A 25777-nucleotide genomic window follows, 5' to 3' on the forward strand; every position below is an offset into this window, starting at 1 on the left:
TTCAGGGATCCAGCATATTTGTTTATCTTTAAGGACGTTATAGTTTCCTTTTTGCAAATTTTTTGGTACTCCTAGCATTGTGCTTGTTTCCTCTGAGTTCCTTAAAATTGTTTGTTGTGGTCTTTTATGTTGAAATAGCTGGTAATCTTTGGCTTCATAATTACATGTTAGTCTACCAAAAAGCTGGTTAGTACTTATGTGTGTTACTGTGTGCACATGTGTGTGTTCATATTTGCATGGTGACACTTGGCAACTGGTGATTTCCATTGGGATAACTGGTCAGGGACCTTGTCATTTCGTTAGGAAACCCTCAGCTGTTAGTATAGCTGTAAGTCTTTCCTCTTGAGGCTGTCAGTTTCTTCCAAAAGGGACTTTCTGATCTTCCAACTTGCAGAATTGGGCGCCCGGTCAGGGAAGAAACCTGGCAAATATGTCACTTTTAGGTATGCAGTTTTATTTCATCCCATTATTTCCAATAAGTGCTTTACTTAACATGTATGATGTCTCCAAGACTAGATACTTACTCTTTCTCCCCAGACTTACATTGTAAATCATCAGTACGCTACAGGGGATAGGGATCTGGGGGGTCGTCTATAGACTTTCAACCAGTCGTCCCATTTTTAGCTATTTCTCACACCCTTACCATCAAATATATCTGGTGCCTTCAGTTTTTTAAGCCTTTTAAGGGTTCTGTGGTGTGAACTGGCCTGCTTCTTGTTGGCTTTCCTCCCTGCTCGCGGAATGGAAAAACACTTAGCAGACTGGAAAAAGAGGAAACCTAAGATAGTTACCTCTTGTCATCCACTTCCATCTTTGAGAAGTCTACAAATAAGTCTACATTTTCTCTCCAGTCCTCTCTATACTGAGGCTGTCTTCTACTCTTATTCTTTCACTGTCATTTTAGGGAGGATTCAAGAGGAGAGAGGTTCAATCCCTCTTCCTAGCTGGAGGACCCTTACAAACCCTTTTTCATTTTACTCTGCTCATTGCATTGTAGATTTATAAAGTTCAAAGAAAGGTTATTTGGCTACAACACTATGTGGATTATCCCTATTTGTTAGCTTCAAGAAGGCTGGTTTTTGTAAACCTGGTTAGTATGTTGACAGGTCTGTATTTGCTCTGTATTCGCCTTGGAAATGCTCCAGCTTCTTCACTTCTTTTCTTTGGCCACAAGCTGTCTGTTACATTACAGATGGCACAGTCCACTTAGGCATTTGCAGGTGTGGGATTATATTTCTTTTTTTGTGTGTGGGAGTGATTAGGACCATAGATATGACTAAACACACTCATATTATTTTGTTTTGGAAATCAGAGCTCATCCTACTCCCCCTTTTTTTTGGCCTGTGCACTATTCTATTTCTGTCTCATACATCATAAAATCATCAAAAGCATGTTCTACAGAGAAGCAGAAAAATAGTTTAATACTGCAATTCATCTTTCTTTCTAATAGAACATGATATAGTTAATATTTGTGGCTTTGTAAATTTATCTAAAGTTAGGGACCTGGTAATGTATTTTCTTTGAGAGCCTAATGAAAACATTAGTGAAACATTTCTTGCTTAATTATTATGTATTCATTAAACTCAAGATGAACAGGATACAAGGAAAGTTGATCCAAGTTCTGCTGATATTACATATCCTTTAACCATCTCTTACGTTGGTTACAAGTTGTTCGTTAAACCCTTTTGAAACACTTAAAAGTAGAAACCAAATTAAAAAACAAAACTCACAAGGTTAATTATTTCTATTAGCCTTGGAATGGGAATTGGGTGGATGGGTGGATTGGATGGGTGTATTTGAGATCTTCTATCATTTGGAACATGTTAAAGAGAGTCTGTATGGGGCCTTTTTTGCTAGTTGGGGCCATATCCTTTCTTTCCTAGATAGAATGTTTTCCTGTGGAAATGTATTAACTTACCCATTGCCTCCCCTGGTGGGCTCCAAAATTGTTCAACAACATGTATGTCTAGAATGAGGACAATCACTGGCACATAGAAATAACTCAGTACATAGCTATTTATTGTATTGCTGAATGGGCAGAGAGATGTAGTTAATAATATCTTCTGTTTGGATAGGCTGCTAGTAAAAGCATGTGCTATTGAACCTGTGAGGAGCACTCTTATCCCCCTTCTAACTCCTCATTGCTTCATGGGTCAGCCTGGATGTCACTTCCTTTAGAAGCCTTCCCTGATCACTCCACTTCTTCCAAATACAGTAGATGTGTCTACTGTATATTTATACAGCATCCTGAGCTACCTAACATGCTATTTATTTAGTTGTTTGTATTCTCCATTAGAATAGGCTCTGAGAAAGCAAAGTCTGTATCTGTCTTGCTTATCATTGTTATCCCTGAAAGCTTGCCCACTGGCTGGCTCTTAATAAGCACACCATAAATATTTACTGGAAATGCTCATTCTTAAAATGATTGAATGAATGAATGATAGATGGATGTTTGATGGCATTGTGTAGCCAAAAATTGTGTTCTGTCTCACTACCTGTTTTTGAAGACTGACCTTTAGTTTGTGTTTCTTGCCGTGTTTGATGGTCCATTTTTTTTTGTCCACAACTCTTATTCAAAGTAAAACACCAAACAAAAGCACATTGAGTTACTGACCCGCAAGTTATTATTCTGCTGTCAGTTTCAACCTCATGTCTTAATCACCTGAGGTCAAACTTACATATGTCTCAATAGCTTTTTTGAGAACGATGGTAGTCTAATTTGTGTGCTATATGCTGTTGAAATGTTTTGCTATAAAGACACTAGAACTGAATTTTGCTCTTTTGGAATAATGATGAATGTAAAACAAAAACAAAAACAAAAACCAACAACTCAATAACATTCAAACTGATTTCCAAGTTTGTTCTTCAGCCAAAGGAATGTGCCCACTGACTTTTTTTTAAAGGTAGCAGATTTATTATGTTGTAATTCATACACCATAACATTTACCACTTTAAAGTTTCCAATGTAGTGGTTTTTAGTGTGTTTACAGAGTCATGTAGCCATCACCACATTATCATTGCAGGACATTTTTATCATACCGGAAAGAAATCCAGACCCATTAGTAGTCACCCCCATTCTACTTTCTATTGCTATGGATTTGCCTGTTCCTGATATTTCACATAAATAGAGTTGTACATTGTGTGGCCTTCTGTATCTGATTTCTTTTACCTAGCATGATGTTTGAAAGATCATTCATGTTGTAACATGGATCACTACTTTGTTCCTTTTTATGGCTGAATAATATTCCACAGCATCACATTTTGTTTATCAGTTGATGGATATTTAGGTCGTTTCAGTTTTTAGCTATTAGGAATATTGTACTGTACCCATGAACATTTGTGTACAAGTTTTTGTGTGGACATGTGTTTTCATTTCTGTTGGATATATACCTGAAAGTGTATTGCTTAGTCATATAGTAACTAGTAATACAGTAACTCTGTGGGAGATTCGAGAAACTGCCAAGCTGTTTTCCAAATAGCTGCATCATTTTACCTTCTTACTAACAATGTTTGAGGGTTCCAGTTTCTCCATATTCTCACCAGCACTTTTTATTATCCCTCTTTTTCATTATAGCCGTCCAACGAGTGGTATCTCCTCATTGGCTGGGTTTGCTTTTCTTTTCTTTTCCTCCTGAGTCCGAGTCTTGCTCTGTTGTGCAGGCTAGAGCGCAGTTGCGTGATCTTGGTTCATTGCAACCTCTGCTTCTTGGGTTCAAGCAATTCTCCTGCCTCAGCTTCCCGAGTAGCTGGGTTTACAGGCACGCACGAGCATTCCTGGTTAACTTTTGCATTTTTAGTGGAGACTGGGTTTCACCATGTTGGCAGGCTGATCTCGAACTCCTTACCTTGTGATCCGCCCACTTTGGCCTCCCAAAGTGTAGGATTACAAATGTGAGCCAGGGTTTGCTTTTCTGTAATGATCAATAAAATTGAGCACTTTTCATGTGTTTATTGGCTATTTGTATACTTTCTTTGCAATTTAGCTATTCAATAAAAATCCTTTGTCCATTTTTAAACTGGGTTGTCTTCTTCTTGTTGAGCTTTGAAAGTTCTTTTTTGTTGTTGTTTGTTTTTGTTTTTGAGACAGAGTCTTTCTCTGCCGCTCAGGCTGGAGTGCAGTGGCACCGTCCCGGCTCAATGCATCCTTGACCTCCTGGGGCTCAGGCGATCCTCCGACTTGAGCCTCCCAAGTACCTGGCACTACAGGCATGTGTCACCAAGCCTGGCTAATTTTTGAATATTTTTGTAGAGAAAGGATTTTGCCATGTTGCCAAGGCTGCTCTTGAACTCCTGGGCACAAGCAATCCATCTGCCTCTTGTCTCCCAAAGTGCTGGGATTGTAGGTGTGAGCCACCATGCCCAGCCTAAAAGTTATTTATATAGTGTGGATACTAGTCTGTTATCAGACATAGGGTTTATAAATACAGTTGGCCCTTGAACAGTGCAGAGGTTAGGGGTACTGAACCCCTGAGCAGTTGAAAGTTATATGTATAACTTGACTCCCCAGAAACTTAACTACAAATAGCTTGCTGTTGACAGGAAGCCTTACTGATGACATAAACAGTTGACTAACACATATTTTGTATGTTATCTGTATTATGTACTATGTTCTTACAATAAAGCAAGCTAGAGAAAAGAAAATGTTAAGAAAATCATAAAGAAGAGAAATACATTTTCTGTTTATTAACTGGAGGTAGGTTATCATAAAGATCTTAATCCTTGTGGTCTTCATATTGAGAAGGCTGAGCAGGGGGGAAGAAGAGGAACGGTTGGTCTTGCTGTCTTGGGGGAGCAAGAGTGGAAGAGTTTTTTTTTTTTAGGCGGAGTCTCACTCTGTGACCCAGGCTAGAGTGCAGTGGTGCGATCTCGGCTCACTGCAGCCTCTACCTCCTAGGTTCAAGTGATTCTCCTGCCTCAGCCTCCTGAGTAGCTAGTATTACAGGGACCCATCACCGCACCCAGCGAATTTTTGTATTTTTAGTAGAGAGGATTTCACTCTGTTGCCAGGCTGATCTCGAACTACTGACCTCAAGTGAACTGCCCGCCTCAACCTCCCAAAGTGTTGGGATTTCAGGGGTGAGCCACCAGGTCTGGCCAAGAGTGGAAGAAAATTGGCATGTAAATGAACTTGCACAGTTCAAACCTGTGTTGTTCAGGGTCAGCCGTATCTTCTCCCAGTATATGGATTCTCTTTTTACTTTCTTGATAGTGTCCTTTGAAGCATGAATGTTTTCGGTTTTGGTGAAGTCTAATTTATTTGTTTGTTGCTTATGGTTTGGGGTCATATGTAAGAAGTATCACCTAATCTAGGGTTATGAAGATTTATTCTTCTCATTGTTTTATAATTTAGCTCTTAACTGTAGGTTGATTGTCCATTTTGAGTTAATTTGAGTGTATGTTGTAAGAGGTTCAACTTACTCTTTTGGATGTGGATATCCTGTTGCTCCAGCACCATTTGCCGAAAATACTATTCTTTCTCCATTGAAATGACTTGGCATTCTTGTTGAAAATCAGTTGACCATAAATGTGAGGCTTATTTTTGGACTCTTATTTCTATTCCACTAATCTGTATGTCTGTCTTTATGCCAGTACCCCACTGTCTTGATTACTGTATTTTGCACTAAGTTTTGAAAATGAGAAATGTGAATCTTCCAACTTCTGTTACCCTCAAGAGTATTTTGGCTCTTCTCGGTCTCTTTCATTTCCATATAAATTTTAGGATCAATTTGTCAATGATAAACAAAGCAGCTGGAATTTTTGATAGAGATTGAGTTGAATCTGTTGTGCCCACTGGCATTTGGCCGAGACTTCAACTTGTTACCTCTTTTGGACTAGTTGTATGGACCTCATTTTAGCACATAGATGTGATGTTATCAGGGTTTGGTTATTAACTTTAGATTACAAATGTTTGGGAAGTTAAAAATGTTATTCACGGCTGGGTGCAGTGGTTCATGTCTATAATCCCAGCACTTTGGGAGGCTGAGGTGGGTGGATCACCTGAAGTCATGAGTTTCAGACTAGCCTGAGCAGTATGATGAAACCCGTCTCTACTAAAAATACAAAAAATTAGCTGGGCGTGGTGGCAGGTTCCTGTAGTCCAGCTACTCGGGAGGTTGAGACAGGAAAATTGCTTGTTTGAACCTGGGAGGTGGAGGTTGCAGTTGGTTGAGATTGTGCCACTGCACTCCAGCCGGGCGACAGAGCAAGACTCCATCACGCGCGCGCACACACACACACACACACACACACACACACACAGAATAAAATTTTATTCACCTATAACATACATACAGAAATAATCAGTATTCACTTCAATGACTATTTGCAGAGTGAACACATCTACATAACAGGAGTCCAGATCTAAAAAGGAACATTGCCGGTATCATTGAGGACTTTTTGATGTTTGCATTGATTCATTCAGATTGTTTCATTTTCCTGTATGTTCTAGTAGAGTTGAAGGCTTGTTATTATTTTCTTTTTCTAAAAAAAAACAAGACTCTTGCTCTGTCACCCAGGCTGGAGTGCAATGGTGCCATCTTGGCTCACTTTAGCCTCCACCTCCTGGGTTCAAGTGAGTCTCCTGCCTCAGCTTCCTGAGTAGCTGGGATTACAGGTGCCCACCACCACACCTGGCTCATTTTTGTATTTTTAGTATAGACAGGTTTTGACCATATTGGTCAGGCTGCTCTTAAACTCCTGACCTCGGGTGTTCCACCTGCCTCAGCTTCCCCAAGTGCTGGATTACAGGTGTGAGCCACCACACCCAGTTGGCTTATTTACCTGTATATTTGGAACATCAGTAGGTAGCATAGTGCGTGGTTGAGATCATGGACTTTGGGCCTCAGCTGCTGGGTTTAAATTCTAGCTTTACCACCTATTAGGTGTGAGACCGTGGGCACATTCCTTAACCCTTATGTGCTCCAGTTTCCTCATCTGTAAAATGGAGACAAAACTACCTCATCGGGAGGATTAGTAAGTAGATTGCTTGGAAAATTGCCTGATGATCGCAGTAAGTGCCATATGTGTATTAGCTATTATTCACATTATTACATTTATTGTTGTTTTGTATTTGTATTTCTTCAGTAGAGTATAAGCCCCTTGTCTGACTTGTTTATCGTGGCAAGCCCAAAGACTAGCACTGTGCCTAGCATGTAATAGATACTCAACACATTTTTGAGAAAGGAAGGAAGGGATTTTAAATAATAGATAGAATTCCTAAATCCTTTTCTAAAACTGCCTTTGACAGCTATACTGTCTTTCATTTACAACAGCTTCTGGAGCTGTTTGACAGCGAAGACCCTCGGGAACGGGACTACTTAAAAACAGTTTTACACAGAATTTATGGCAAGTTTCTTGGTCTTAGAGCATTTATCCGAAAACAGATTAACAATATTTTTCTAAGGTAAGTGGAGGGTGATGGAGGAAGAAGGAGAAGCAAAGTTGATGTTTTTATGGAAGTATTAAGTAAATCACAAGTATCTGAAAACAGTATACTGACTTATCTTTCTCCCTTTCTGCCTTCCTTCCTTCTCCTGTTCTCTACCCCCCTCCCTGCTCCTCTCTTCTCTCCCTCCTTTTCTCCTCCCTCTCATTTCCTCCTCCTCTTCCTCTTCTCCGCTTCCTCGTCCCCGCCTCTCCTCCTACTCTCCCCTCCCTCCTCCCTCTCCCCTGCTCTCCTCTTCCCCTTCTCCTCCTCCCCTCTTCCTCTCTTCTCCCCTCTCCTCCTCCTCCTCCTCTCTTCCTTTCATCTCCCCCCTCCTTCTCCTTTCTTTCCCCCTCTCCTCCTCTCCTCTTCCCTCCCCTCCTATTCTCTTCCCTGCCTCCTCCTACTGTCTTCCCCCTCCTCCTCCCTCTCCTCCTGTCTTCCCCTTCTTCTCTTCCTCTTTTTCTCCTCTCCACCTCCTTCTCCTCCGCCTCTCTTCTTTCTTCCTTTCTTCTCTTCTCTCCTTCTCCTCTCTTCTCCCTCTCCTCCTCCCTCTTCTTTCTTCCCCCTCCTCCTTCCCTGCTTCTGCTCCTCCTCTCCTTCTCCCCCTCTCTTTTTCTCCCTCTCCTCCTGCCTCTTCTTTCTTCCCCCTCTTCCTTCCCTGCTTCTGCTCCTCCTCTCCTTCTCCCCCTCTCTTTTTCTCCTCTCCTCCTTTCTCCTCCCCTTTCTTTTTCCCTTTCTCCTCCTCTTCTCTTTTTTCAGGTTTGTTTATGAAACAGAACACTTCAATGGTGTAGCTGAACTGCTGGAAATATTAGGAAGGTGAGCACTTTTTTCTAATTGCTAATCTCGGGTGAATATTATTTTAAAAAGTAGATTCAGGTAGCGCCGAGATACTCATCTAGCTCTCTTGCTGTATGTACATTAGGTCTCTCTCATTTGTGTCTGTTAGTCTGTTTTCCAACTGAATCTACAAGACATGATTTCATGTTCCTTTTGTTCCACAATTATGCATTGAAATGACTGAAAGAGCTGACAGTTCATTCATTACTACAAAGATGATATATCTAACTCTGATCAGGCCAGTTACTCCAAAACATTTCATTCTCATTAGTTTCTAGGCCATCTGGTCCTTTGCCTTATCTGTTGAAAGCAAGTATATAATAAATTGGAAAGATTGCCATTTTCAAAGGAGTTGTGTATCCAGGTATAGTCCTTGAAGAGCTGCTGCCTGGAGTAGTGGAGTGAATTGGAAAGAGCTATGGTGTTAAGTTTCCACACACGAGGGAGGCGAATGTAGCTGAATGATGTGATTACTTAATCTTTTCTCCTAATATGAGGAGAAAGGGAAGGTGGAGTCACATGGCTTTCTCTTGGTGACTTCCCTAGGCTGGGCAGAGGTTTCAGGAATGAGAAGGAATGATGTCTGGAAATGGAAAAGATCATATTTAAGGAGGAAGCAGGCAAGGCAGCCATTATTTAGAGAAGGAAAAGAGAGGGAAAATAAAGGGTCTTGATAAAGAGCTTTTGGAAACTGACTAATTTTAGGAGCACAGTCCTTGTTGGATGATCAGAAGCAGATTTTCTTCTCTTAAATTTTATTCCAACTTACTGTATTCTGTGAAGTCATTAAGAAATTCTGGCTGGGCGAGGTGGCTCACGCCTATTATCTCAGCACTTTGGGAGGTCAAGGTGGGCAGATCACTTGAGGTCGTCAGGAGTTCTAGACCAGTCTGGACAACATGGTGAAACCCCACCCATCTCTAATAAAAATACAAAAAAATTAACCAGGCATGGTGGCGTGTGCCTGTAATCCCTGCTACTTGGGAGGCTGAGGCATGGCAGTCAATTGAATCCTGGAGGTGGAGGTTGCAGTGAGCTGAGATTGAGGCCACTGCACTTCCAGCCTGGGTGATAGAGCAAGACTCTCTCTCAGAAAAAAAAAAAAGAAATCCTGAATGCCACTGGGGTGGGTATTCTGTTGTTTTGTACAAACAGACTGATTAAGTTTAATTAATATCATAAGAACAGTTTGTCTCAGTTTAACTTGTTGTGGTAACATCGCTAATTTGCGTCTCTTTTTTCTCCCTAGTATTATCAATGGCTTTGCTTTACCTCTTAAGGCAGAACACAAACAGTTTCTGGTGAAAGTGTTGATCCCCTTACACACTGTCAGGAGCTTATCACTCTTCCATGCACAGGTAGGAGAATTTTGTACAACTACTTTTAGAAGCAAAATAAAAAGTTTGCAAACTCATTGTTTTTTTTTTTTGGTATTGATATAGTCTTCATTTCTAAAGGAAAGAGACTTGTTAAAGTTTAAAATTCTCCCAGAAGGAAATCAAAATGTGTATATTTTTTTTCTATGCACCATAGAATCATGGAAATATTTTTAAAGTGGGAGGTCATTTCATTTTACAGATGACTTAGATGACTTGGCCAAGTGCACACAATAACATATTGAACGTATTATGTATAATAAAATGCACAGGAGCTTATCAGATGTAGATATTGGGACCTATATAATCATTTTTTAATGTTCTTAAATATTTTGTTCCATCCTACTTTGCATTAGTCTATCAGTTGCTCTTTTTGCCTCCTCTTCTAGGTCACTCACCATGTATTTATCACTTTCTACACACAGATACTCTCACAAGTAAACAAATCAATCAGTAGTTTCACATCATTTTCTTTTCTTTTTCTTTTTTTTTTTCAAGCCTTCATCACTGTAAAAAGTGTACTCTGTCTTGCCCTCGTTCTGATTTTTGTTGTAACACTGCCTTGCATGGTCACCATGTCATTGGGGGTAGATAAATTATTGGGTAGTATTTTAAATTTTGGATAGGAAAATTTAAAATACTGCTAGATTCTTACTGCCTTGTCCCCTCATTGGGAAGGTTTGAGTTTGCATAAAAACGTAACACATTTTTCTAAGGCATGTTCCTCTTTAAATGTGAAATCTGTACTTTGAGGAAAAATTGGCCCATACGTCTCTAATTTAGAACACCATCAAAATGTTCTTTTGCAAGGGTGATTTTCTTGTCCAAGAATCTTTAGAAGCCCTTTTATAAATCTTGCCTTTGATTTTTGAAATCGGGTATCATATTTCATAATTATTATCTAAAAAAATCTTACTTAGATATGTTAGTACAATTCTTCTTACATTTCTCCAGGTTTTAACTGGCAGGTGCAACCTTTTATCTCCTCTTGAAACTGCTTTAGTTTGCATGTGCCATTTCAGGCAGTTGGCAAAGTTTTTTCTTAAGTGCTTGCTTCCCTTAGAGGACTATTGTGGAACTACGGTAAAACTCAGTACTGTTGAAATTAGCAAAGAGAGAAAGGAAGCCCCTGAGATTGTAGCTTAAACTATATGAGGTGAGATAATTCCACAATATGCTGAGTGTGGTGTCTCACTTCTGCTTTTCATTAGCTGCATAGTTCATGTCTTAATACTCTTTTGAGACTGAGTTTTGCTCTTGTTGCCCAGGCTGGAATAAAATGGTACAATCAACTCACCGCAACCTCCGTCTCCTGGGTTCAAGCGATTCTCCTTCCTCAGCCTTCCAAGTAGCTGGGATGACAGGCATGCACCACTACACCCAGCTAATTTTGTATTTTTAGTAGAGACGGGTTTCTTCATGTTGGTCAGGCTGCTCTTGAACTCCTGACCTCAGGTGATCTGCCTGCCTCATCCTCCCAAAGTGCTGGGGTTACAGGCATAAGCCACCGCTCCCAGCCCTAATACTCTTTTTTAAAAAAAGTTCTCCTAGAGCCATATTAATATTAGTCTTTGGCTTGAAAAAGTAGCTTCTTGTTTTGCTTTATATAGATTTTATTTTTATGATAATCAGAATGAATCGAATGTGAAGTTGTTAAAACCAATCTGGAAACCTTTTAGGAAGTTTTAATGGTATAACTTTTGAGCCCTTACTATGTAGAATTTAAAATTTTGCCTTTTATTTTATTTTTTACTCAGCTGGCATATTGTATAGTACAGTTTCTGGAGAAAGATCCTTCACTCACAGAACCAGTAAGTCTTTTTTCCATGATTTCAGAAACTTCAGAAAAAATTACCTTTCCCAGAAGTGTATGTGAAAAATTAAATGCAATTTGTTTTTCTCCTTTTTGTTTTAGGTTATTAGGGGGTTAATGAAATTTTGGCCTAAAACATGTAGTCAAAAAGAGGTAAGTGCTTACTATCAGGGAGTGTTCATAGCTTACTAAGTATTTTGCTGAGTGCCAGTCATTGGGCTAAGCATGTATAAAACTGCATCGTCTCATTTAAACCTCACTGTAACTCTATAAGGCAGGGCTGTCAAAACTCTTGTTTTACTAGTTATGAAACTGTAGAGAGGTTAAATGGCCTGCCCCAGTACTCTTAAGTAAGTACAGATGATTAGGCCAGAACTCGCCTCCCTGACTCCCAAATCCTGGGTTTTTATTCACTGTGTTGTTCAGCCTCAGATAAGCCCAGGCCAGTCCCCAGTCATGTGTCCAGTTGTCTAGCTTTGTTAATGTTCCCTTCCTAGTGGCCCCCTTCATAATATGAAGGTTCTGCTGTCACTATAGATAGATGCTAGGGCAGCCTGCCCAAATATTCACTTTAAAGCATATTATATAGGTGGATCTTACTGTGTGTCATCCTTTTTTTTTTTTTTTGAGACCGAGTCTCACTCTGTCACCAGGCTGGAGTATAGTGGCCTGATCTTGGCTCACTGCAACTTCTGCCTCCTGGGTTTAAGCGAGTCTCCTGCCTCAGCCCCCTGAGTAGCTGGGATTATAGGTGTGTACCACTACACCCAGCTGATTTTTGCATATTAAGTAGAGACAGGGTTTCATCATGTTAACTAGGATGGTCTCGATCTCTTGACCTTGTGATGCACACACCTTGGCCTTCCAAAGTGCTGGGATTACAGGCATGAGCCACTGTGCCTGGCCATCTTTTTTTTTTTTTTTTTTTTTTTAATTTTTTAAGGCGAAGTCTCACCCTGTTGCCCAGGCTGGAGTGCAGTGGTGTGATCTCAGCTCACCACAACCCCTGCCTCCGGGGTTCAAGCGATTCTTCTGCCTTAGCCTCCTGAGTAGGTGGGACTAAGACACGTGACACCATGCCCAGCTAATTTTTTTTGTGTTTTTAGTAGACATGGAGTTTCACTATGTTGTTCACACTGGTCTTGAACTCCTGACCTTGTGATAAGCCCGCCTCGGCCTCCTATAGTGCTGGGATTACAGGTGTGCGCCACCTCATCCGGCCTCTGTCATCTTCAAATAGACTACAGACCTTTAGTTTCAACCATTTACAAATGACCCTGAAGGGTTCAGACCCACAATCATTTGTACCTTTGCTGAAAACTCACCAGGCATGTACTACTTTGTGAGGTTGCTCTAGAATAGTGAGTGAATTTCTTAGTTGGAGATGGGCGTAACTGAGCACCAGATCTGCAGCCACTCTTCTGGAAGGTTAGCAACTATGTGGAAAATGGCTCAGAAAAAAAAGATCAGCTGTTAGTTTTATATTTGGTTAAAATTTTGGGAGAAATTCTGTATGCATATTAACAAATGGCAAGGGTCTACTATATTTTACTTTTAGCAGAAACGCCTTCCTTCTCAAATCAGATTCAATTCTCCAAACCCTATTTTAAATTCAGAAAGTCGTTTAATTTCTTAAAATCTGTTAGGTAAAAATTGAACTGTTCATTTCTACCCAGATACATCTCAAAATATGAAGGCATTGTCATTTTTCACATTTTGATTGCTCACTTAATTTTTTTTCAAAGTATTTTTTTTATAGCTAAATAGGTAAGCCGGTTTTTTTTTTTCTCTGTCATTTTCCCATTATATTTAAAACAATTGACTCTACCACAGATTTGGCTCCATATGGTGATCCAATGGTGATCTAAAAACTCTGTTGAGGCACATGATGCTGAGGCCACAAGATTCACTATGCTCTATGGAGAGCGTGTGTGTGTGTGTGTGTGTGTGTGTGTGTGTGTTGAGAATGAGTCAGTGCATGCTCATGGGTTTCAGGTAGCATCTGCATGTGGGTGAGTCTGCTCATTTGTGTTTCTTGAACTTTTTGTTGTATTAATGAGTACGTTCTAGAGGAGCATTGAGCATGTAGCAGGGGCTATAAGTATTTGGCAAATGACCACATTTGAACTTTTGCTCTTCTATGAGGAGGGCCATTTTCTCATTGTGTGTGTGTGTGTTTTTTTAAAGTATTGTGGAAAGAGAGCTGGGTTACTATTAATAAAGTGGAAAGCCCTACGGGGTCAGTTTTGCTTCCCAGGGGCCGGTGCAGTGTGTGAGTGTCCCTTGTTCTTGTAATATACAGAGCAAATAGAGTATTTTCTTCAAGTGTGTCTAATCATATTTTCAATGCTGAAGGGAACCTGATTTTAACAAGTGCCCTGTGGTGAATTCTTTGCGGAATGACCATCTTCTGACATGGGATAATGCATGGTTTATTTATGTTTTGTTTTTTTTTCTCCTGCATGCACTTAGGGCATATATGTTTGGTTTTATTTGTAAATTTTTCTTAACATAGTCCAGACTCTTATTAATCCTCCTTGTTCTTGTGAATTTTTTGTGGTATGCTTCACATCTTGTGTTTTGCTTGTACTTGCAGGTCATGTTCCTTGGGGAACTGGAAGAAATATTGGATGTGATTGAACCTTCACAATTTGTTAAAATCCAAGAACCTTTGTTTAAGCAAATTGCCAAGTGTGTATCTAGCCCCCATTTTCAGGTTAGTAGTAAAGAGTTCATGAGCCAGGGAGCATGAGTTATTTTGATTAAATTGTATTTGTTTCGAAAGCAGTGTAATGGACAACAGCTACCTATTGTTTATTTGCTGTTTCCTCACATGATAATAATTTTTTTTTTTTTTTTTTTTTTTTTTTTTTTTTGAGATGGAGTCTTGCTCTGTTGCCCAGGCTGGAGTGCAGTGGAATGATCTTGGTTCACTGCAACCTCCGCCTCCCAGGTTCAAGCGATTCTCCTGGCTCAGCCTCCCAAGTTGGTGGGACTACAGGCGTGTGCCACCACACCCAGCTAATTTTTTTTTATTTTTGATACAGACGGGGTTTCCTGTATTAGCCAGGATGGTCTCAATCTCCTGACCTCGTGATCCACCCACTTTGGCCTCCCAAAGTGCTCATGCCTGTGCATGAGCCACTGCACCCGGCCCTCATGATAATAATTTTAACAGTAGCCACCTTACCTTGAGCACCTGCTACCAAACAGCCATGGTAATGGTGGTTTCTCTCTGGTAACTTTATCCTAACACCCTAGAAGGAAGGCATTGTGTTTTTTATAGATGTACAGATACAAACACTGAAGCTCAAAGTAGTCAAAAGTATTTCAAGTAAATTCCTAAATAAGTGGGCTGGTGGGGTCTCTAGTGTGTAAGAGAGAATGCTAAGTAATGTTTAAGAGGAAAAGGAGAAAACCTAATACTATGCTGGATACTTTATGTACATTATTTATAAATGTCCCATTATCCTCTGAAGCTTTTCTAGATTTAAAAAAAAAAACAAAAAACAAAAACGAGGCTCAGAGAACAATTTGCCGTAGGTACCAGATTAATAGAGGATAGAGTCAAATTTCTATCTTTGGTGTAGCTTCTGCTAAAGCCAGTGACCTTCCCATGGCACTGCTCTGCCTCCTCGTGGCCACTCAGGAACAACGCTTTTCTTTCTTGGGGCCATGGCTGCAGTGCTGTGGAACCCACACAGGAAGGAAGAAGGGTAGATTGAGGGTTACCAAACATGTTAGGTTTGATTGTTTGGCTGCATCACCTAAGGGCCCTATCATAAACCTAGACTCTGCCTATTGATTGAACGAAATTATTCAGATTATAGTTCTTAGCACAGAACCATACATCTAATGGTGTCATTGGATGGTGGACTTTTTCCCTAAGCCGTCATTATGCTGCATAGTTAGAGACATTGGTTGCTGCCCTTGTTTTGATTTCTGACCAAAAGACATGTTAATATCTGAAAGCAGTGACCTTATGGCAATCTAGCAGTTGTACCGTAAAGCAAGAATAAAGAAGGTAGAAACCGTGACAAGCTTGGATCAAAATGGAGAATTTATGGAGTAGTATATAGGTGTTTGATACCACCCAGGGTCTTTACTGCTCACACATCTGGATTGCTTACCTTATTTTTCAGTTTTCAGCAGGACGTTTGACATTTCCTGGAGGTCAAGGAACAAGTATCTTTTTAAAAATGAGCATCACCAGAAAGGCCTAAGTGATACTCAGAAGCTTAGAAAAGAGAGGTCATGTCTTGGTCAGCTCGGGCTGCTGTAACATAACAACATAGACTGGCGATTTAAACGACATTTATATTTTCACAGTCCTGGAGGCCAGAAGTTTGAGATCAGGGTCTCAGCATGGTTGGTTCCTGTGAGATCCTGCTTTCTGGCACGCAGATGGCCCTCGTCTTGCCGTGTACTCATAGGGCGTTTCCCGGCATGTACATACAGAGAGAGGCAATCTCACTCTCCTCTTCTTGTAAGGCCCCCAGTCGTATCTGTTTAGGACCCCACCCTGTGAGCTCATGTAACCTTCATTACCTCCTAAAAGTCTTATGTCCAAATACAGTTACATTGGGATTTAGGACTAAAACATATGAATTGTGGAGGGGCCACAATTCAATTTATAGCAGAAAGAAGAAAGAATTTTAAATTATTTGACAGAAGTAAAATTGAAAACAAAGGGAAGGGACCCTTGTTTATTTATTAAGTGTTCATTAAGAAATCTTTGCTGGCTTATCCACAAATATTTATTAATGAATTTGCTGGTTCATCCATTTATTGAGTGGCCGCCCTATGTAGCCAGATGCTTGTCATTGTTTGCCTCAGGTGTGGCATTAGGATCTGAGGTCTGCACGCTGGTGACACTGCCTCTGTGTGTGCAGAAGGACAATGGATCCCAGGAAAGTAGTGGTTCTGTCCTATTGTCAGACACAGTAATTTTTAACTTTGTATAAACAACACCTTTCCTCTTTAAGGGGCTGGATGCATACTTCTGTAAGTGGTTTTATGTATTAAAATAGATATATAAGAGATTAAGAAACTTGTTAGAATTAATTGCAGGTAAATATTGGACTCTGGAGGAATGTCCAAAGAGACCATGGAAGGATGCTAGTAAAGAAGGAGGCAGCTGGGATTTTCCTCCAACCAGTTAGATGTTCAGAACAGCCGCATTCTTCTTTCTTTTCTCCCTCTCCTTGCCTCCTGCTTTATCTGTGTCAGCTGCCTCATTTGCTTTGGTGGTTCCCAAACACTTTGTCCTCCTCCGTGCCTCTGCCCTTCTTTCCTTAATGCTCTCTACTTGGAATGCCCTTTCCTTTATCCTTCGAAGCCCAGCTTAAATGCCACTTGCCTATGTTACCTACCTACCTTCCTTCCTTCCTTCCTTCCTTCCTTCCTTCCTTCCTTCCTTCCTTCCTTCCTCCTTCCCTCCCTGCCTTTCTCTCTCTTTTCTTTCTTTCTCTTTCTTTCTTTCTTTCTTTCTTTCTTTCTTTCTTTCTTTCTTTCTTTCTTTCTTTCCTTTTCTTTCCTTTCCTTTCCTTTTCTTTTCTTTTCTTTTCTTTCCTTCTTTCCTTTCTTCCTTCCTTCTTTCTTTTTCTTTCTTCTTTCTCTTCTTCCTCCTCCTCCTCTTCCTCTTCTTTTTAAGATGGAGTCTCACTGTCATTATGCTGCATAGTTACCCAGGCTGGAGTGCAGTGGTACAATCTCAGTTCACTACTGTACCTGCCTCCCGGGTTCAAGTGATTCTGGTGCCTCAGCCTCTCAAGTAGCTGGGACCACAGGTGCACCCCACCATGCCCAGCTAATTTTTATATTTTTAGTAGAGATGGGGGTTTCATCTTGTTGGCCAGACTGGTCTCAAACTCCAGACTCAAATGATCCACCCACCTTGGCCTCCCAAAGTGCTGGGATTACAGGCATGAGCCACCGCACCCAGCCCCACCTATGTTACATTTCTGCCACCCTTCTGTTTCCCAAGTAATCTGTGTTGTTGATTCTACTCTTCCCTGACACTTTATTTATGTATCTGATATAGTGTCTGTCACAGTTTACATTGGATAGGCTTATAAATGCCCCTTTTCCCACCAGTATGTGAACTCCTTAGGGGTAACAGAGTAAAGAGGTTAAGAATAGAAACTTTGGAATCTGCTGCTTACTAGCCATGGGACCTTGAGACAGTGGCTTCTCTCTCTGAGTCTCAGATTCTTAATCTACAAAATAGAAAAGTAATGGTACCTACTCTGTTGGCTGTGAGGAAATGAAATATTATATATGTGAGACACTTAGCACGGTGCCTGGCATGTAAATATGCGGTAATGATTGTTTTCTTTGTACTCTCAGGGTCTAATGCCTAATGAGTCCCAGGATTTTTTTTTTTTTTTTAAACCAAGCTGAATAATGCACATGGAAAAATTCTGATTTCTTAGAGTCTTTCAGTGGATACATCTTACACCATTTTGTTCTCTTCTTTTTTTTTTTTTTCTTTTTGAGACAGAGTCACACTCTGTTGCCCAGGCTGGAGTGTAGTGGCACAACCTTGGCTCACTGCAACCTCCACTTCCTGAGTTCAAGTGATTCTCCTGCCTCAGCTTCCCAAGTAGCTGTGATTACAGGCAAGTGCCACCATGCCCAGCTAATTTTTGTATCTTTTGTAGACATGGGGTTTTACCATGTTGGCCAGGCTGATCTGGAACTCCTGACCTCAGGTGATCCACCCACCTCAGCTTCCCAAAGTGCTAGGATTACAGGTGTGAGCCACTGCACCTGGCCTTGTTCTCTTCTAAAACACAGCTTCTTAATCTGTTTAAATGAAGGAAGCAACCCTTTTTTCCCCTTTTCCACTGTAACTAGCCTTTTAGAGATTTTAGGTTTTGTTTTTGAGATATTCTTTTGAATTCATGGTGGGCAGAGAAAAGGGATCTGAGAGAGCAGAGAGGGGTAGGTGCAGCCAGTGTGTCTGAGACCAGAAACTGAGCAGATGTCTCCTGGCTTGCCCAGGAAGGGGCCAGAAACAAACTCTGGAAGAAGATCTATAAGTAAGGCCCCAGCTTTTACCATGATTTACTCCATTGTAACATCACCTACATTAGTCAGTCTCTGAATCTCTGTGTCCTCATCTGTAAAATGAGCACAATGGTATTTACTTCTGGGATGGTGGTAAGGATGATACATTGTACTTGCTGTGTAGGCACAGTGCCTGCCCATAGGAGGTGTTTAGTAAATATTGACCACTTTATGGGGATGGCCAACCGTGGGTGTTCCTGAGTAGCTGTGACTAAATGCTAACCATATACTGGGCACTGGGTTCGATCTAAGTGTGTGTGATGAAAAAGGTGAGCCAGGAAAGGGGACCAATAAGATGTGTTAAAATGATGTCAGGGCTGGGTGTGGTGACTCAATGCCTGTAATCCCAGCTCTTTGGGAGGCCGAGGCGGGCAGATCACGAGGTTAAGAGATTGAGACTATCCTGGCCAACATGATGAAACCCTGTCTCTACTGAAAATACAAAAAAATTAGCTGGACGTGGTGGCGCGCGCCTGTAGTCCCAGCTACTCAGGAGGCTGAGGCAGGAGAATTGCTTGAACCCGGGAGGCAGAGGTTGCAGTGAGGCGAGGTCGCGCCACTGCACTCCAGCCTGGCGCCTGGTGATGGAGTGAGACTCTGTCTCAAAATAAAAATAAAAATAAAGTGATGTCAGGAAAGTGTGGAATCAGATGACATGGGCAGAATTAGAGGAGAATATAAATTAACAGGAAAACTTACTTTCCTTCCTCAAGTCGATGAAGCCCTTGAAGCACTCTGGATTTTTTTTGGTGGGAAGGGAGGCAGGGTCTTGCGCTGTCACCCAAGCTGGAGTTCAGTGGCATGATCTTGGCTCACTGCAACCTCTGCCTTGAATGATTTAAAAATAGTCTTTTAAAATACTTTTGTTGGGAAAGATTTATAATTCTGTTTTATCTTTGTCTTTTTCTCTCTCTTAACATTGTATTTTTCTTTTCCCAAAGGTGGCAGAAAGAGCACTCTATTACTGGAATAATGAATACATCATGAGTTTGATAGAAGAAAACTCTAACGTCATCCTTCCCATCATGTTTTCCAGCCTTTATAGGATTTCGAAAGAACATTGGAATCCGTAGGTTTTCAGTTTATTTCCTTCTTTCTCTTCCTCTCTTCCTCTCTTTTTCTTTCCCTTTAGCTTATTATGGGCCAGATGCTGTCCTTGTTGCTGAAGAGGTATGTGAAAAGATAAAATCCTTACTTCTGGGGATTCACTGACTGGAGAAAATAGACAGATACTCTAACAAAATACCAGTTAAAGTATCTGTTTACTTGACAGGGTTCTTGATCTATCTCTGATGGTAGCAGATCTTTTGGGGAGGCACTGCAGCTGCAAGGAGAGGTGTGTAGATGCTGATGGCATGGCCATGCTTAGAGAGAATCTGAAAGGAATTTGGCAGGTGGATGGCATAGGGAGAACCCTTTCAGACAGTGGGTCCACCCATCACGTTAAAAGGCACAAAGATGTAAAAAGCATCTGTCAGTTTCTGAGACCTGTGAGTTTGGAAGGGCTGAGGCACAAGGTCTTTTGAGGAAGAGTGCTGGAAAATGTGACTAGAAAAGATTGTGGGACTCGTGTAAGCCTTCACCATGTTAGATGATGAGAAAGTGCTGAAAGGTTGTAAGTCGGGGAGTGTTTGCATTTTAGCGTGATCTGTTTCTTAACATCCAACTCAGTCGTTATTATGTATCTCTCAGAAAAGAAAAAGTTTAAAATCATGAAGGAGAAGTTTAATGTGCAGCCCTGTGAAAGTTAAAGCATTCTGAATTCTAATGTCTTTACATGTTTCTCTGTGGAATAGAAGGAAAATTTAATGTGGCATTTAAAAATTAGTAGATATACTTCAGTATATTTCATCTTTTAAAATTTTGCACGTAATTATAAAATATCACATTTCTCATTTTTCAAAGTTGCCAAATTTTATTAATAGAACTAGTAAAAATAAGGAGCTGATAAACAGTTAAGTCCCTTTATACAGATTGTCTCTTGAGAACCTAGAGAATTGTTCTAGCAAGTGTCTGTAACTACCCAGTGTACTATATTTGGTGCTTTCCCATCATTGCCCTTGGGAGGAAGGTCATTCTGGAACCTTAACAGAAAAAACTTAAAGTTTCCTTTTAATGGCACAAGGCAGAAGCTACACAGCAAGTGTACTTTCTTATAAATGTTTTGGAAACATCAGACTTATGTTTTATTTAATATATGGCGAATTTTTACCAGGGCCTTTTTCAGTGATATTAGGAGCATGTTTGTTGCAAAACGGAAGCCATAGATATTTTTGCAAAGGGAAAAGCTATTTAGACTCTAGTCTGAAGCTATCAAGACCATCATAACCTTGTCCTCACATTGCCCAAAAGCTCATTCTTGGTAAGTATGGGCTACCATTTTGGCTGTTTAGCTGTGTAGTGTCCCATAGCTAATAACAACCATCCTGACTTGCCAGTTATCTCTATTTATTTATTTATTTATTTTAAGATGGAATCTTGCTCTGTTGCCCAGGCTGGAGTGCAATGGCATGATCTTGGCTCACTGCAACCTCCACCTCCTGGGTTCAAGCAATTCTTCTGCTTCAGCCTCTCAAGTAGCTGGGACTACAGGCACCTGCCACCACACCTGGCTAACTTTTATATTTTTAGTAGAGACAGGGTTTCACCATATTGGCGAGGCTGGTCTCAAACTCCTGACCTTGTGATCCACCCCCCTTGGCCTTCCCAAGTGCTGGGATTACAGGTGTGAGCCACCGCGCCCAGCCAGCTTGCCAGTTATCTTATCAGCATATCTTTTGGGTCAGCAGAACTGGTGCAGATCACATCTAGACAAATAGTTCATATTAAATCACCCAGCCTACACAGGGGTTTGCTTTCATTTCTTTGGATACGAATAATTTTTATATATGTATATATTTTTAAAACATTTGTTTCTGTGGAAGTAGCTTCTGATTTTGATGAATTCTGTATATTATTTAGAAATTAGAATTCAATGCAAATACAGGTGTCTAAAGTTAGTGCTATCTAGGCCCTTATTTTAGGGTGAAGTTGCTTTACTTTTATACTTGCCTTTTTATTAAGTGAAATTATCACGTGCCTGCAGCAGCTCTATTCTGGGTGCCAACAATTAGAAGGGCAAAATGAGATATTTTTTGTAGTTCTACCACCCCTCAGAAAATTATCTTGCCTTGAATGGCAAAGAATAGAAATTTCTTGATGTGGAAATGAACCACATGTGGAAAAAGGAATGCAGACAATGTGCAGTACAGGGAACTCATTCAGACAAAAGTTGTGCTTTTGCTTTCTTCCTTCAGTGTCCCATTTTGTAAGACTTACTAACATGTTCCCTTTTTTCTGTGCTTTACAGGGCTATTGTGGCGTTAGTGTACAATGTGTTGAAGGCATTTATGGAAATGAACAGCACCATGTTTGACGAGCTGACAGCCACATACAAGTCAGATCGTCAGCGGTAACTTTTTAAAGCTTATTTGTCAGCTGTGCATAAGCTACTGAGTTTTTTCCTTGCTCTTTGAAGTTGCCTAATTGTACCCCAAATCTTAAACAGCACAATTTTATTTACAGTCATGCATTGCTTAACAACTGGTATATGTTCTGAGAAATGCATCATTAGGCATTAGTATTGTGTGAACATCATAAGTGTACAGTAATTGCACAAACCTTCATGGTATAGCCTGCTGTGACACATCTGAGCTATATGGTATTGCCTGTTCTTCCTGGGTTACAAACCTGTATAGCGTGTTACCATGGTGACTACTGTAGCCAGTTGTAACACAAGTCACTAGGCAGTAGGACTTTTTCAAGCCTTTTTTTTTTTTTTGGTAGGCTGGCATGCAGTGGTGCAGTTTCAGCTCACTGCAACCTCCATCTCCCAGGTTCAAGTGATTTTTCTGCCTCAACCTCCTGAGAAACTGGGATTACAGGCACGCAGCACCACGCCCGGCTAATATTTTGTACTTTTAGTAGAGACAGGGCTTCACCATATTTGCCAGGCTGATCTGGAACTCCTGACCTGTGATCTGCCCGATTCTGCCTCCCAAAGTGCTGGGATTACAGGTGTGAGCCACTGCACCCAGCCTCAAGCCTGTTAAAATTTTATGGGAACACCATGGTATATGTGGTCTGTGTTGACCAAAATGTTGTTATTCAGCACATGACGGTATTTATATAGTCATTGTTGAACGCTTATTAACTGTGCCTTTATTACTGTGCCACTGGGTAACAAAGCTTTGTGACAGTCATTTTGATAAAGTCTGCTTTCCTCCCTTTCTTTAATAATATTTCAGTTCTGCCGCAGGTTAAGAGCCCGGCATATAACTGGTATTAGGGACTATCAGGTGGTTTGCTACCTGGATTCACTCCCACTCTGAATTTACTTGAAATATAATTGGGCAGATCTTGTTCACTCCAGTTGCAGCGGGAATGACGCACCATTTATCTAGCTCTTGGGCCCAGAACTTACTGGAACTCAACAAATATATTACAGTCTAAAGAGCAGTGAAAGGAACATGAAGGTCAATAGTCCTAACCAGAAATGTTTGAGACCAAATGTGAGCAGAGAAGAAGTCTTTACAGTGAATGCTTATGGCCTAGTTAAGTCTTTCTTGATTTCATTTTGATGATTCTTCAGTTTTGTTGTATCTTGTTCAATGTGTTCTATTTTCCAAAAGATGTACTTGGGGAGATCATAGAAATCTAGAGAACTCTTAGTAGTTGAGCCTCTGGTTTGGCTTTGATCACCCGTAAGCAGATGTCAGCTTTGTTTATCATAAAACTATGGACCTTTAAAGGACTCAGAGGTATGGGCAAGTGTTCATAGCCAGGGTCTTGCTGAACTTCTGTGGTTCCCTTGGTGCTTTGCTTTGCCTCATTTTTAGTTTGTCACTTGCATCTTATTGACAAAAAGAGCAACGAGGGGAAAGATTTGATGGCAGAGAGACCGTTGCAATGATTTTTTTTAAAGTTACCAGGGATGTGATTTATGAAAACCAACTTAATTATGGAATATGGCAAGTATTTAGCTAGAGACAGAAGAGGCTGAGATTTTGTACCCAGAATATTGGGATTAATATCAATTATGGGATATGTTATTCCATACTTACATTTTAAACAACTTTTAATTCATTGGTCTCAAACTCCTGACCTTGTGATCCGTCCCCTTTCCCAAGTGCTGGGATTACAGACGTGAGCCACCCCGCCCAGCCAGCTTGCCAGTTATCTTATCAGCATATCTTTTGGGTCAGCAGAACTGGTGCAGATCACATCTAGACAAATAACTCATATTAAATCACCCAGCCTACACAGGGTCTTGCTTTCATTTCTTTGGATACGAATAATTTATATATATATATATATATATATATATATATATATATATACACACACACACGTACATATATATGTATGTATATATATGTGTGTGTGTATATATATATATGTGTACGTATATATATGTGTGTGTGTGTGTGTGTGTGTGTGTGTATAAAACATTTGTTTCTATGGAAGTAGCTTCTGATTTTGAATTTTGATGAATTATATTAGCGATTGTTGCCAATTATTAGATTTATAATAATCCTCCCTGCCCCAAACTTAAATTAAAATCTTTAAAGGATGTTAGTTAAAAAAAGGCTGCAGGGTACATTTAAACACTGTGGTGCACCATGAAAGGTGTATTGTGCATAGCATCTTTTCTTTCAGAGCAACTGAAAGTACTTTATTATTATCCTAGTTGAACCAAGATTCAATTTGTAGAAGCTCATCAAGAATATTGAAGAACTTGGCTGGGCATGGTGGCCAGGTCAAAGCAGGGGTATCATCTCAGGTTAGGAGTTCGAGACCAACCTGGCCAACATGATGATACGCTGTTTCTATTAAAAATATAAAAATTAGCTGGGCTAATGTTTGTATTTTTAGTAGAGACGGGGTTTTGCCATATTGGCCAGGCTAATTTTGAACTCCTGACCTTGTGATCTGCCCACCTTGGCCTCCTAAAGTACTGGGATTACAGGCATGGGCTACCGCACCCAGCTTCAAATTTTTAAGTATTACAAATCTGAAAATGGTGGGTGGAATAAGTAGTTAACACTGTTAGATACATATGCCAACATTAGTGCTATGTAAAATTGAAATTAGAAGAGAATTTGACAATATCCCTGGCATGACAGTGTGGTTAAGTGTTAAAATTTCCACCCACAGGGAGAGAGAAAAGTGGGAAAGATTGGGGGTGAAAGTAACTATATTAGAAATATTTAGAATTTTTAAAGATAAAGTTGTCAGTATGAAAGCTGTGTGATAGAGGCTGGGTGTGGTGGCTCACGCCTGTAATCTCTGCACTTTGGGAGGCCTAGGTGGTTAGATCACCTGAGGTTAGGCACCTGACTAATACGGTAAAACCCTATGTCAAAAAAAAATTTAAAAATAAAAAAAAAAGAAAAGCCCCACAGGATAAATTGCGTTGAATGCCATAAATCTCTTGATCAAAAACACAAATGAAACACTTTAGTAACAAGGTAATGAATGGTTTAATGATGCCAGCACCTAACCAATTTATGGCTAGTGTTCCATTATTGGAACGCTACGCTTGTGGGAGTTATTTATATCCTATGCTGAGGGTCATCACAAAGGTCTGATTTTTCACAAAAATATTTTGCAACTTCCAGCATAAATGGGTTAAAACTGCAAACTGGGGCAATGTGAACCTGAAATACATTGAAATGCTTTTTAGTTGAGTAAAATTCTAGCCCTTGCATACTGTCCCCTCCTCTTTCCAAATAAAAAGGTCATATTCATCGAAAGTCAACAGGATCTATAGAATTAATTTATATGTACCCCAATTAGTGCTCTTTGCTAACATTTATTCAGACCTCATATTATCCCCAGACTGTACCGGGAAACAAAAAGTGGTAATTTGCTAAACAGCTTGCTTATGTTTAGAATCTGGAAGGCACCAGGAATGGTGGTACACGCCTGTAGTCCCAGCCACTCAGGAGGCTGAAGCGAGAGGATTGCTTGAACCCAGGAGGTTGAGGCTACATTGAGCTATGATTGTGCCACTGCACTTCAGCCTGGGTGACAAAACGAGAACCTAAGAGAAGGGGGGGAAAAAAAAAAAAAAGAATAATAATGTGGAATCCATCATGATTAGATTGGAGGATTATCTAATCTTGCCCTTACTGTCCTATAAATGCAATTTTTCAGGGCCAAATTAACAAATAGGTAATTAGGAAAACAGTTCTGCTCATTGAAATTTAT

The 25777-nt window shown here is 40.3% G+C and overlaps 1 protein-coding gene across 4 annotated transcripts in view; it reads left to right on the forward strand.

Annotated features, from left to right (window-relative positions):
* PPP2R5E (protein phosphatase 2 regulatory subunit B'epsilon) overlaps positions 1 to 25777 on the forward strand; it is a 169476-nt gene that overhangs the window by 136932 nt on the left and 6767 nt on the right. For 2 of the 4 annotated variants that reach the window (XM_003924420.4, XM_010335142.3), the window contains exons 6-13: positions 7272 to 7402; positions 8186 to 8245; positions 9516 to 9624; positions 11400 to 11453; positions 11558 to 11608; positions 14052 to 14171; positions 19468 to 19595; positions 21876 to 21977. In XM_003924420.4, the coding sequence (XP_003924469.1) occupies positions 7272 to 7402; positions 8186 to 8245; positions 9516 to 9624; positions 11400 to 11453; positions 11558 to 11608; positions 14052 to 14171; positions 19468 to 19595; positions 21876 to 21977 (755 nt within the window). Of the gene's footprint in view, positions 1 to 7271; positions 7403 to 8185; positions 8246 to 9515; positions 9625 to 11399; positions 11454 to 11557; positions 11609 to 14051; positions 14172 to 19467; positions 19596 to 21875; positions 21982 to 25777 lie in introns of those variants that run through there. The other 2 variants (XM_074393150.1, XM_010335143.3) reach the window with 2 other exon arrangements.

This window comes from Saimiri boliviensis, chromosome 2 (genome assembly GCF_048565385.1).
Source record: "Saimiri boliviensis isolate mSaiBol1 chromosome 2, mSaiBol1.pri, whole genome shotgun sequence".
In the NCBI taxonomy this organism is placed as follows: domain Eukaryota; kingdom Metazoa; phylum Chordata; class Mammalia; order Primates; family Cebidae; genus Saimiri; species Saimiri boliviensis.